The following is a 12,880-nucleotide window of genomic DNA, read 5'->3' as shown; positions in this document are numbered from 1 at the left end:
TTTTCTATGTTTTATTTAAGGTGTCATATTGCGACAGTTTTTTTTGCAAATTCTGAGGTGCACTCTGCTAACACATCCATGTGCTTTTATTTTGAAAACTATATGTGTTTGCACACACACACACACACACACACACACAAACACACACAATCAGACCAAAAAACATTTCCTGATCATACATTCTAATGCCACTATTCCGTCATATTTCGACAGTCTTTTTGCAAATTCTTAAGGTGGATTCTGCTAACACATCCATGTGCTTTTATTTTGAAAGCACACACACACACACACACACGCACAATCAGCCTAAAAAACATTTCCTGATCATTCTGTACTTTACATTTCCTGTTTTTCACCAACCTGACACGTTGGTGACTTTTATAATCCTTTGATTCGAGCTACTTCAGCAGAAGGATTTTGTCTTTCCGGACTCATTTCTTTTTGTGTTAAATGCCACTTGTATGGCAAATATCATTTAATGACATTTACTTCCCCATTTCTTCCTGACATGCGTGTCATCGTTATACACAGACTTCACCAGCCTGCTGTTCATCCAGGTTCTTCTCCGTGTGCTCCATCAGTTTTATTTCCATCCCTCTGCATGTTAAACGTGTTTCTGTGCTTGTAATTCAGAGCCCATCACTTATGGAGCTCCTCTGCTTGACTTTGGAATGGCTACTTCTTGCTCTTTGCTCTTTTTTTCAATTTTTTCTTTCTTGACACACCATTCCCACATATTTTATCAATGCAATAATGGATAAATCAAGAAGTCATTTTGAACTACTCTCCAAATTTGACAGCAAAGTCATGATTGCCTCTTAACAAATGTATTGATTGTCTTAAAACATAATGTATTATCTCCACATCATTAATTTAGATAAACATGCTTGATTAAGTGGGTATATCTTACAATTGTGTACAGCTAATATAGTTACTAATTTAACCCATTCTCTCTCTGCCTGCCTCTTTGTCACTGTCTGTTTTTCCCTCTAAGTGACACTTCATCTTATTGTGAAAATCGAGAATGAGTAAATCAATAAGTCATTTTGAACCAATTCAGAGAGTAAAAACCCAATTGGACTCTGATCAAATTCTTTAGGGTATGTTAAGGTGTATACAAAAAAATCTAGTTTGGGATCAAAAGGATCTATTTTGGTGTGTTACCTATTTAGTTTCATTCAGTTTAAGCTCATTCTCGACACTATTTTCAGATTTTTACACAGTCTGTCCATCTATAGAGACAGAGCACACTTAAGCCCCGCCCCCACCGGAGGGGAAAACCATCTATCTCTCTCCAATGACTTTGTGTTGAATGAAGAAGCGTCGTGACAATTCTGTCTGTTAGCAAACAACAGAAACATGTTTTAAAGCTGCTATGTGGTGAAATTGCACAGGGTCATCCCCTTTTTAGAAAAAAAAAGGGTCCTATGTTCCCCTGTTGCAATACATACCGGGGAGCATAGGACCCTTTTTCTGAAAAAGGCAGTTTTTCGTATTCTGTAGAGAAAAGTAATAGCACACCGAATCACGATCAAACCGCACGTTTTGATATATAATTTGTCCTGCAACTCTTCAAGTTGTAGGACTAGTAGCGGGACGAAATTGCGTCCGGAAGAGGAAGAAGAAGAAATCCACAGTATAACAGTAGTGGGCGATTGCCCCGTGCCCCTAATTATAACGTTACTAGTATTAATTGTTTGAAATCTCTGAAGAATCTCATCATAGTGTACACACACCGGCAGTAGCCCCCGTGGCCCTTTCAGAATTTCCCCAGAGGAAATTTTCTAGTTCAGAATGTTATGCAGTATTAACCAACTTAGCTTGCTAACACATAGCTAACATTAGCTTGCTAACACATAGCTAACATTAGCTTGCTAACACATAGCTAACATTAGCTTGCTAACAGCCAACTTGTCCTTTCTGGTAGATATATAGTGCTTAAATAATCATATGATATGTTTAAATCTCATAGTTTTTGCTAGAAACTTTTTATTCTTTTATTTCCTTTTTTAACTCTAACTCTGTTTTGAGTTTTTATTACTGTTTTATTGTTTTATTGTTTTTAGAACTTTATTGCTTTGATTGTTTTTATTTATTACTATATTTGCGTATGATTTTTTTTGTATTTTGATAACTGTAATGCACTTTGGTCAACTGAGGATGTTTTTAAATGTCTATAAATAAACTTTGACTTGACTTGACTTGACATTTTGTTAGCGTTTTAGCCCCTGGTTGTGTATGATGCGTGACGTAAAACAATAAAGGAGCATTATCGCAAGGCTTAAACTACATTAACTATCATGTAGAGACAGAGCAAGGTGGCCATTGCAAATGGTCTTGCATGTTTTATTTTATGTTTTCTGAAATATTCTGGTTTAACTTTGGCTGAGTCTTGTCAATACACAGTTTTTGTCAGACCCTCCACTCTTTCTCCACATTTCTCTCATGGATCAAAGACAAATTTTAGCCCTAGTTACCTGCCAGAAAAGGCAAATCCCACTTTGTCCCAATGGTAATTTAATTGGTTGCATGAAGATTATTCCCTGTCTGCACCATTGCATGATATCACCTCTGGGCACTCTGCAGGGAAATCTTTTTTCAAAGCTTGTGTAGGGAAATTAATGTTTGCAGTCTCTTATGGTTTTTATGCACAAGAAGAACAAGTGTTTTGTTCTCTGTAAGAAAGTAAAGATACATATCCACCTACATGTCTTCTACTGTATGCTTGCTTCATTACCACAGGGATAAGTGAGAGAATATGATGTTGGTTTCTTCTTTTTTTCATTAGGGTGTTTCTCATGAACATGGTGCAGCTCATAGCAAAAATCTAAGAGCATTGAATACATATTTTATTTGACCCTTTGTAACATATACAATCTAAAGTCACTGTTTAATATGAATTTATGATGAATTTGATAAAATTAAGGTATTTTCTGACATTTTTAGAGACACTTTTTTCTTTGGCAAGCACTTAAATATGCTCAAAGGTAGCTGGTATCACCAAAATGTATTTTATTAAAGTATACACATATTTTAATGCAAACAATTCTATCATTACCGTAACATTTAACCATTTTTTCTCATCAATTCTCATTCAGATTTCGTTCTTTATACATTGTTAAAACCCATTATGTTTGATTATATTCTGTTAAGTTATACAATTTTGAGTTAGCATTGATACGCTAATGGCTACTCTTGTAGCTGTAACAAGCAGCGCCGCTAGCATCCATTAGCCGCTAGCATCCGTTAGCCGCTAGCATCAGTTAGCCGCTAGCATCCGTTAGCCGCTAGCATCTGTTAGCCGCTAACATCAGTTAGCCGCTAGCATCAGTTAGCCGCTAGTTTTCGCTAATGACCGAATTTCACAACAAAGAAATAAGAGTTATCAGAACTATTGTCCCTTATTTTGAACCCCAACTTAAAGATATAAGTAACAACAACTCACCAACTTGTTTTTGAGCAGACAACTGGCTTCCTTTGTTGTGCTAACTTACATTATTGCCCTAAATGTCAATAATTTATATTTCCAAGTTTTACCAACTTAAATCACTGTTTTAGGCCAAAAAATACAAATTGGCTTTTTTGCAGTGCATTTGGGTGAAATGACCCGTTGAATAAAGTAAAGAATCCAAATACTTGTTTCACCAGTGTGTGTGTGCTGTGTGTGTGTGTGTGCTTGCAGGCTTGCACCAACTTCAATGACAGTGGGGCGTGTGTGACCCAGTGCCCCCAGCCCTTCGTCTACAACCCCACCACCTTCCAACTGGAGCACAACCCCAGGGCCAAGTACACCTACGGAGCCTTCTGTGTCAAGAAATGTCCTCGTAAGTCTGACCACCTGGACACACACCAACACACATACACCTACTTTACTTCTATACTTGGGATGACCTTAAACAAGTTACATGAATTACTTGTCATAAACATTTCATTGCTATTCGAAAACAAAACTAATCCCAATGAACAATAACCTTAACCCATAAGAACCCATGGTGACATGCATGTAACAAACACTTAAAATGTTCTAGGATCTCCCATATAAAGCTTTATGCTTCACATTAACTCATTAAGTCCCTTAGAAAGACTGTTTGACTGTGACAAGAAGTGACTTCTCCAAAATATGGCTGTGACTGGAAACAGAAATGTGAAAAAGTAGCTAATTTCAAAAAGCTTATTTTTTGTTAACAGGCTAAATTTAAACCCATTTAACAATTCTAATCCGTTAATGTCCTGTATTGCATTTAACCTGTTTTGACCATATTTCCTGAACAAATTAATATAAAACAAGTAACAAAAATATAGCTGTGATGTATATACATTAAAAAAAAGGCAAATGTGTGTTTCTGTAAGCAGAAAAGGTTTACCATGACCAAAAAAAGACACAAAAAAAGAAAGAAAAAAAAAAAAAAAGACCAAAAAAAGACCCAAAATGACCAAAAAAGACCCAAAATGACCAAAAAAAGACACAAAAAGACATAAAATGACCAAAAAAGAAACAAAAGACGTAAAATGACCAAGGAAGACATAAAAACACCAAAAAAACACCAAAAAAAGGACAAAAGACACATATTTTATCTTGGTAAGAAAAAATAATGTGCAGTGGTTGCTGTGAGAAAACACTGTTCAATGCACTATGCAGTAAAAATAAGTCTTGCAACTGATGGCTAAATAAATGATTTTAATGATTTTAAGGTAAATAAAAAGATAATGAGCTAGTGATTATTTGCCCAGGAAGAAGGTTAAAACAAATGGTTAATGCTGATTCCCTCTATTTATTTGTTTATTTAGAAAGAAAAAGAGATGATCTCTCCATTAACCGTAGTGAATACAGCTTGTTTTTCATGCCAAGGCTAAACATTTTATCCTCTTTTAATGCATGTGTGACACTGAGGTAAAGTGAAATTACAAATTCAGAGGAGACCCTGAACGCCACCATTACTGCTGTCTCTGGGGATTATGGAAATGTTGATTAGTTGATACATGAAGCATGCTATAGAAAACAACTACAATGCTTAAAATGCTTGAAATGTATCATTGCACATCTGTGCAAATGATCCATTCTGTTCCTATTTGCATAATGCCAGTATAATACTATCTCTTACCAGAGATCATAACATGCATTCACATACATTTTTATGAACTCGTACACACACATGCATGCAAAGTAATGCTATGCTTTTCAAAGGCCTTGTTTGCACAAGTTTTGCTGTGCAGAAAACCCATAAAATAGATAGCGGGGACACTTGAATTACATTCTTAATCCTCTCATAACCTTCTCATTGTTGCTCGTAGATCATCTAGCAGAGCAAATATTGCTAGTGTAAATACAGCTTGTTTAATATATCCAGAGAAAGCTGGTGAAAGCCTATCTTTGTGAGGACTAATTTGAGTTTTAGATCATGGAAATAGGGACATTTTGCAAACTCAGGACATTGTTGCAGGTCTTTATTTCTGCAGAGGGATGCTTAACCCAGAAGAACCCAGAGCCAGTTATCCTTAAAGGAAAATTATGGGGGATATACCACATAGAACACATTTATGATGTTTTAAAAAAAATACTACCCCTAAATGTCAAAGATCTGGGATGTGACATATATTTGTTACAATGGGCGTTTTTGTTATTTATGTTTATGATATTTCTTATTTTAAAATAAAAAAACACACATTATTTTCTGCTTTTTATGATTGGAAAAACACTTTTTACTTTAAAAAAAGACACAAAATGACCAAAAAAAGACACAAAATGCTGAAAAAAAAGACACAAAATGACAAAAAAAGACACAAAATGACACTAAACTACCACAGACCAGGTGGACCACTTTTATAACACATTTATGATGGGTTTTTTTTATACTACCTCTAAATGTCAAAGATCTGAGATGTGACATATATGTTAAATTGGGCGTTTTTGGTATTTATGTTTATGATATTTCTTATTTTAAAATAAAAAAATACACATTTTCTGCTTTTTATGATTGAAAAAACACTTTTTACTTTAAAAAAGACACAAAATGACCAGAAAAGACACAAAATTATTTTTTTTAAAAGACACAAAATGACTGAAAAAACACTAAACTACCACAGACTGGGTGGACCACATAGAACACATTTATGATGTGTTTAAAAAATACTACCTCTAAATGTCAAAGATCTGAAATGTGACATATACATTACAATGGGCGTTTATGGTATTTATGTTTATGATATTTCTTATTTTAAAATAAAAAAACACACATTTTCTGCTTACCGAAACACAAATTTGCCTTTTTCTTTGCATCTCCACAACATTAATCTAAATTATTTTTCAGATTTGGCTTTAAGTAACAAAATAATAATAATAATAATAATAAATCAATAATAAATAAAAATAAATAACCATTTGCCTTTTTCTTTGCATCTCCATAGCATAAATCAAAATTGTGACATTAATTTGTTCAGGAAATATGGTCAGAACAAGTTAAATGCAATACAAGACACCATGTTAATGGATTAGAATTGTTAAATGGGTTCAAACTTAGCCTAGTAACAAAAAATAAGCTTTTAGAAACTGGAAACAGAAATGTGAAAAAAGTAGCTAGACACACCCACATGTTGGAGAAGTCTTGCTTAGGGATTTAATGAGTTAATGTGAAGCATAAAGCTGAATATGGGAGATTATAAAAGGTTTCAAGTGTTTGTTACACAGGGTTCTTATGGGTTAAGGGATGAGAGGTGGTTTTATGGTCAGGGTTAGAATCTTTAAAGTGGGTCTTATTGTTTGGAGATCCATGGACAGAGTGAAGAGTATAGGAGAGGAAAGAAATGGTTTATTTTGATGAATGGAAGATGGATAGGAACAGCAGGTCGAAGCCTCTTTAAGTTCTAAATATGGAATCTATATATACAACGTTTTTCCAAGTTCTCTCAAGTGTTACCGCTACTGCAATAAATGGAGGCTTTTTATCAGGGGTCTCAAACTCTAATTACCTGGGGGCCGCTGGAGGCAGTATCAAAATGACCAAAAAAAGACACAAAATAAATAAAAATAAGACACAAAATGACCAAAAAAAGACAAAATCACAAAAAAGATCAAACAAGGCCAAAAAAACACACAAAATGACTAAAAAAAAGACATGAAATTACAGAAAAAAAGACACAAAATGACCAAAAAAAAAGACACAAAATTACTAAAAAAAGACACAAAATGACAAAAAAGACACAAAATTACTGAAAAAACACTAAATTACTTAAAAAGAGACACAAAATGACAAAAAAAAGACACAAAATTACCAAAAAAGTAAGTAAAGGGACCTTCCACACACAACATGGTAAAGTGCCATTCATATAAAACTCACATTAAACTTTCATATCAAGGTGGGGGCCACAAAATATCGTCACGAGGGCCGCAACTGGCCTGTGGGCCGTGAGTTTGAGACCCATGTTTTACATCCTATTCTATCCTATTCTTGGCCTTTCATCTCTGGTCTGTGTAAACAGCCTGCAGTTCTGTCCAAGTTTTGCTGAATTTTTGTCACGTTCATTGCATTTATTTATTTATTTTTACTTTATTTTAACAGGATCTGTTTTTTGCAAATGGTTAATTTTGTTAAATGAGACATGTAAAATATAATGATTTTGATGAAATATCAATATTTTTTAGCTTAGATTTGCTTATTTTTTCCTGAAGGATCATCGGAAATTTGAAAATCTGACAATATTTTTTTGCTTTTGTAGCCATAAGGTTTGTGTTTTTGGTTCTGAGGGTTATAAAGGGTAAATAGCATCATAAAGTGGGAATCTCTTGAGGAGGAATAGAAACACATTTCTTCCTAAAGGGATTGCGGGCAAAACACATTCACCCTAAATCTCCTGTGGTTGATTCGGGGTGAGATCTGGTGACTATCATAGTGTGTTTTTCTTCTTTAGCTTGTCCCTCGCCTGTATATCATTCAAGGAGACAGAAGGGAACTGAATAAAGTAGTTCAAACACCGATGGCTCTGTGTTCATGTTGACCACAAGCTGCTGGGCTGAGGGTTGGCCACTGTCTTTTGCAGAACATGCCATTTTGGCAAACACAAGTTTTATTCCCGTCTGTCCTAATTGGGCATTTTAGTGATTCTGCACCTATAAATCTGATCATAAAATCAGTGCTGCAAGTATAAACGGCTACAGGAAATGCAGTGCCATTTTGGTGTCGAGGATGACTGAAGTTTGTGTTTTATTTAACTGCACATCCTTTAACCCTTTATCAGGCAAAGAACTATATTTGGTAGTGAGAGTCAGGTAATATTTCGAGAAAAAAGTTGCAAATTTACTAGATTAAAGTGGCAAACCTACACGAAAAAAAGTTGCAGATTTAAGAGATTTAAAGTGGCAAATCTGCATGAAAAAAGTTGCAGATGCAGGAGAAAAAAGTGGGAAAAAAGCAACTTTTTTCTCCCAGATTCACCACTTTAAATCTCATAAATCTGCACATTTTTTTCTCGTAGATTTGCCACTTTAATCTCGTAAACTTTTTTCTCAAAATATTATTTTCGTATGTTTTTTTTACACATTCTGGCTGTATGTAATATCCTCCAATATTCTCTAGGGTTGAAATTTGGAATTTGCAAGTATTTCAATGAGTGTCCTATTAAGGGTTAAACAGCCCACTTAAACAGTGGCACAAGGTGGCTCATGTGTGATGTAACACTTGTCAATATGGGCCACAACATGCAGAGAAGGGATTATTGAAAAGGCTGCCTCCATTATAGATCCAGTCACTTGGCTGTTGAATACTTACTACCTGTAAAGCTTTTCTGTGGTTTCTGGGTAACATCTTTTCCCTTTGAATCATTTCTTGCATTGTGCCGTGTATCTCTGCAGAATAACAGCACCAGTGGTTTAGTCTGCATGCCCAGAATCTTTCCTCTTCCTGTTTTGCAACATTATTAGTCTTGATATTACTCCTTTGTTGTGTGACCACTAGCCAGCTAACCACCAACCACTCACCATGCCAACAGCTAATTGTGGACGCTGCACGCTGTTCACAACATCAGTGAAAAGGCCAACCAGCAGGGAAGGAATGGGGCATTCAAGGCTACGTTACTTTCAGCCATGCAGTAGACACTGTAAAAAATTAATGTGGATTTTTTAGGTGAAAAACTGCTAAACCAGAACAGTAAAAGACCGTAAAATGATAAATGGATTAATTCAGTTTCAGTAACAATGAAACATACAAAAAATCAAAAACTTAACAGTGTTTTTTTTTTTTTTTACAGTTTAAAAAAATTACTCATAAATTAATACATTAATTAATAAATTACATTAATTAATTAAAATGCACTGGCACTGTGTTTGTAACAAAAATGTACTGTAATATATATATATATATATATATATATATATATTGTGTATGTGTGTAGATATATATATATATGTTTGTGATGCATGGTGACACACACACACACACACACACACATATGTGTTATTGTACTCAATGTGCAGTGAGTAAACTAACTAACAATTTTCAGAATTTTAACCCTTAACCCATAATTTCTTTCAAAAGAACACCAAAAAAATTATTATTTTCCATATAATTAATAATAGGCAGCTGGGGTTTTAAAAAAAAATAATGTTATGATAACAAACAAGCAACATTGGGTTTTACACTGTACTTTAATGTTTTTTATCACTGATTAGTGAATATTTAACACTGATTAAAATTAAATTAAACATTAGTTTCCATAAATATTTAAATTGGCATGCTAAAGCCTCCAAACATGAAGGTTTAGCTCTTTAATGTGCAGTGAGGAGAGCTTCCAGCAGACGGAGTGAATGAAAGTGACTTTCAACACTATTTTTATGTGATTGCCTTCACTAAGTGCCACTTTTTCTACCGTATGTTCCCGTGTGACAAACAGCAGCCGTCTGTACTTGACATTTACGGTGAATTGTCTTTCAGATAACTTTGTGGTGGACCACAGCTCCTGTGTGAGAGCGTGCCCCAGCAACAAGATGGAGGTGGAGGAGAACCGCATTAAGATGTGCATCCCCTGTACAGACATCTGCCCCAAAGGTAAACCACCAAGCAGACCTTTCAAAATATATATCAATTATCACAATTTCATTCCTTATTAATTTAAGTTAAACCTCTGAAGTCCAGGAGATTTTGGTTCAAATTTGTCAACTTCCTCTGCATTAATTTCTGTCTCTGTTCAGCATCTTTCAGTCTGTCCTTACATCACATGCATGGCTCCTTTTTCTCCACACAAACTTGGCTATCAGTCAGATTTTTCATTTTATTTTAATTAACAAAGTATAAAGCTGCCAGGAACCCAAAATACAAACAAAAGACACAGGTGTCTTTGGAACAGAAGAAAAAAATATAAATAAGAAGACTACAAAACAGTCTATTTGTATGTGAATTAAAAACAGTAATAGTTTTCATTGTAGAAAGAAAATTCACATTTTTAAAATGGTCTAGAAACATAAATGTCACACTGTGAAAGCTCCTATGATTGAACTTTAACTGGCTTTCTCAGCTTGTCTACATATCATATATAAATAAAGCTATTACTGTAAATAAACATGTGTATTTTCAATAATTAGATGGACTCCAGAGGGTTAATAAAGTTTAAATTTAAGTTAGTTAATTTAAGAAGTTTTACCGCAAATAATTATCGTAAATGTATCACTGTTATAATACAGGGCAATCAAAGAGGATGCTATCTGTAGCGTTTGAATGTTAAAAAATCATAAGCACATTAAACATAACATTACCTCTGTATGCAATCTCCTCATTCTCCTCCTTTTCCATAGATACTATTTATTCTATATACCAATATTTTCATACCATTTCAATTATTTATTCTTATTTGTGATATTTTATACCTTTTATACCTTTATAAATGTATTGTCCTTTAGTTTTTGTATTGTTGTTCATAATTGTTTTATGCACCAATAGGAGTTGCACTCTAATTTCGTTGTATTATATACAATGACAATAAAGGCTATTCTATTCTATTCTATTCTATTCTATTGTTCCGTTCCGTTCCGTTCCGTTCCATTCCACTCCATTCCATTCCATTCCATTCCATTCCATTCCACTCCACTCCACTCCACTCCATTCCATTCCATTGTTCTGTTCCGTTCCGTTCCATTCCACTCCACTCCACTCCACTCCATTCCATTCCATTGTTCCGTTCCGTTCCGTTCCATTCCATTCCATTCCATTCCATTCCACTCCACTCCACTCCACTCCACTCCATTCCATTCCATTGTTCTGTTCCGTTCCGTTCCATTCCATTCCATTCCATTCCATTCCACTCCATTCTATTCTATTCTATTCTATTCTATTCTATTCTATCCCATTGTTCTGTTCCGTTCCGTTCCGTTCCATTCCATTCCATTCCATTCCACTCCACTCCACTCCACTCCACTCCACTCCACTCCACTCCACTCCATTCCATTCTGTTCTATTCTATTCTATTCCATTGTTCTGTTCCGTTCCGTTCCATTCCATTACATTCCATTCTATTTTAGTCGTATAAGTTTTATTTTTGTGTAATACTAAAAATGCCAGTGACATGAGAAGGAGACTAGCAGCATCATCATCCATGGACACATTTGTACTAATAGTAGAAGTAGTTTTGAGTACAAATATAAAATCATTATTTACATTGAAACATAATGTGATATTTTAAAATACTGTACATTCCATGCCTGTAATTGTATCCACTATGTTGAAGTTGTGGGGACATTCAGTCTAACGAATGCATTTTGTCGTCTCACTGTGTTCCAGCGTGTGACGGCATCGGGACCGCCAGCCTTCAGACGGCTCAGACGGTCGACTCCAGCAACATCGACAAGTTCGTCAACTGCACCAAAATCAATGGCAACCTGGTGTTCCTCATCACTGGGATCAAAGGGTGAGAGTCAGGAACATCTAGCTGAGCAGGATGGTTAAATAGTGGAACTAAGATCATGTTTGGACATTTTGTCTCCTGTTAGTCCAGGATTGACCATGTAAAGCTGTATTTTATTGTTAAAAGCATTTATACAACACATTGATGGCTGTTTCCAGTATTTCTGTGAAGCCAAGAGGAGCCATGAAATATGATAAGGAAACTCATTTTTCCGATTATTCTGATGGCACATGAATACTACGGTGGCCCTGAGAGCTCACAGCGCTGCAACTTAAGAAAACACATGCAAATACACAAAACATAAGCAAATTAATAAAACATCTTCATCAATTTGACAACACAAGCGCAGCATTTAGAAAACGCTACAAAGACCACAACACAACACAACACAACAGAAAAGGAAAAAGAGCTCCAAATAGACCACAACACATCAGAAGTGTTTCCAGAGGACACTTTAAAGTGATGCACACGTCTGGACATGCTTGATATTATCAAGTTATTACAATATAATTATAATGTCACGCTATAACATTATAACAATCATAGCGTGCTAACGTTAACGGCTGATCGATAGCATGCTAGTGTTAGCCGGCGATCGATAGCATGCTAGTGTTAGCCGGCGATCGATAGCGTGCTAACGTTACCGGAATAGCAAGACCAAGACCAACTTGTTGCCAACTAAAACGTGTATCATTCATTTATTTAATTTGTTTAACTGCAATGTGATTGATACTGGCTAACAGGCTAACGCTAGTAGGCTAACGATATATATCACGTGATAACTTAACATATAATTATCTTGAAATAACTTAATAATATCACATGCATGTCCAGACGTGTGCATCACTTTTAAGTGTCTTCTGGAAACACTTCTGTTGTGTTGTGGTCTTTGCAGCGCATTTTCTAAATCCTGCGCTTGTGTTGTCGAGTTGATGTGTTTTTTTAAGTGCTGTGAGCTCTCAGGGCCACCTTAGAATACAGCACAAATGCTCTA

The 12,880-nt window shown here is 35.2% G+C and overlaps 1 protein-coding gene across 1 annotated transcript in view; it reads left to right on the top strand.

The window, feature by feature from the left end:
- LOC131978699 (receptor tyrosine-protein kinase erbB-4-like) overlaps positions 1 to 12,880 on the top strand; it is a 643,267-nt gene that overhangs the window by 451,001 nt on the left and 179,386 nt on the right. The window contains exons 7-9 of the mRNA XM_059342409.1: positions 3,683 to 3,824; positions 9,924 to 10,037; positions 11,763 to 11,889. Of these exons, the coding sequence (XP_059198392.1) occupies positions 3,683 to 3,824; positions 9,924 to 10,037; positions 11,763 to 11,889 (383 nt within the window). The remainder of the gene's footprint in view (positions 1 to 3,682; positions 3,825 to 9,923; positions 10,038 to 11,762; positions 11,890 to 12,880) is intronic.

Source organism: Centropristis striata, chromosome 10 (assembly GCF_030273125.1).
Source record: "Centropristis striata isolate RG_2023a ecotype Rhode Island chromosome 10, C.striata_1.0, whole genome shotgun sequence".
NCBI classification, from domain to species: domain Eukaryota; kingdom Metazoa; phylum Chordata; class Actinopteri; order Perciformes; family Serranidae; genus Centropristis; species Centropristis striata.
Note: the sequence above shows the minus strand (reverse complement) of the source record. Positions and strands in the feature narration are given on the sequence as shown.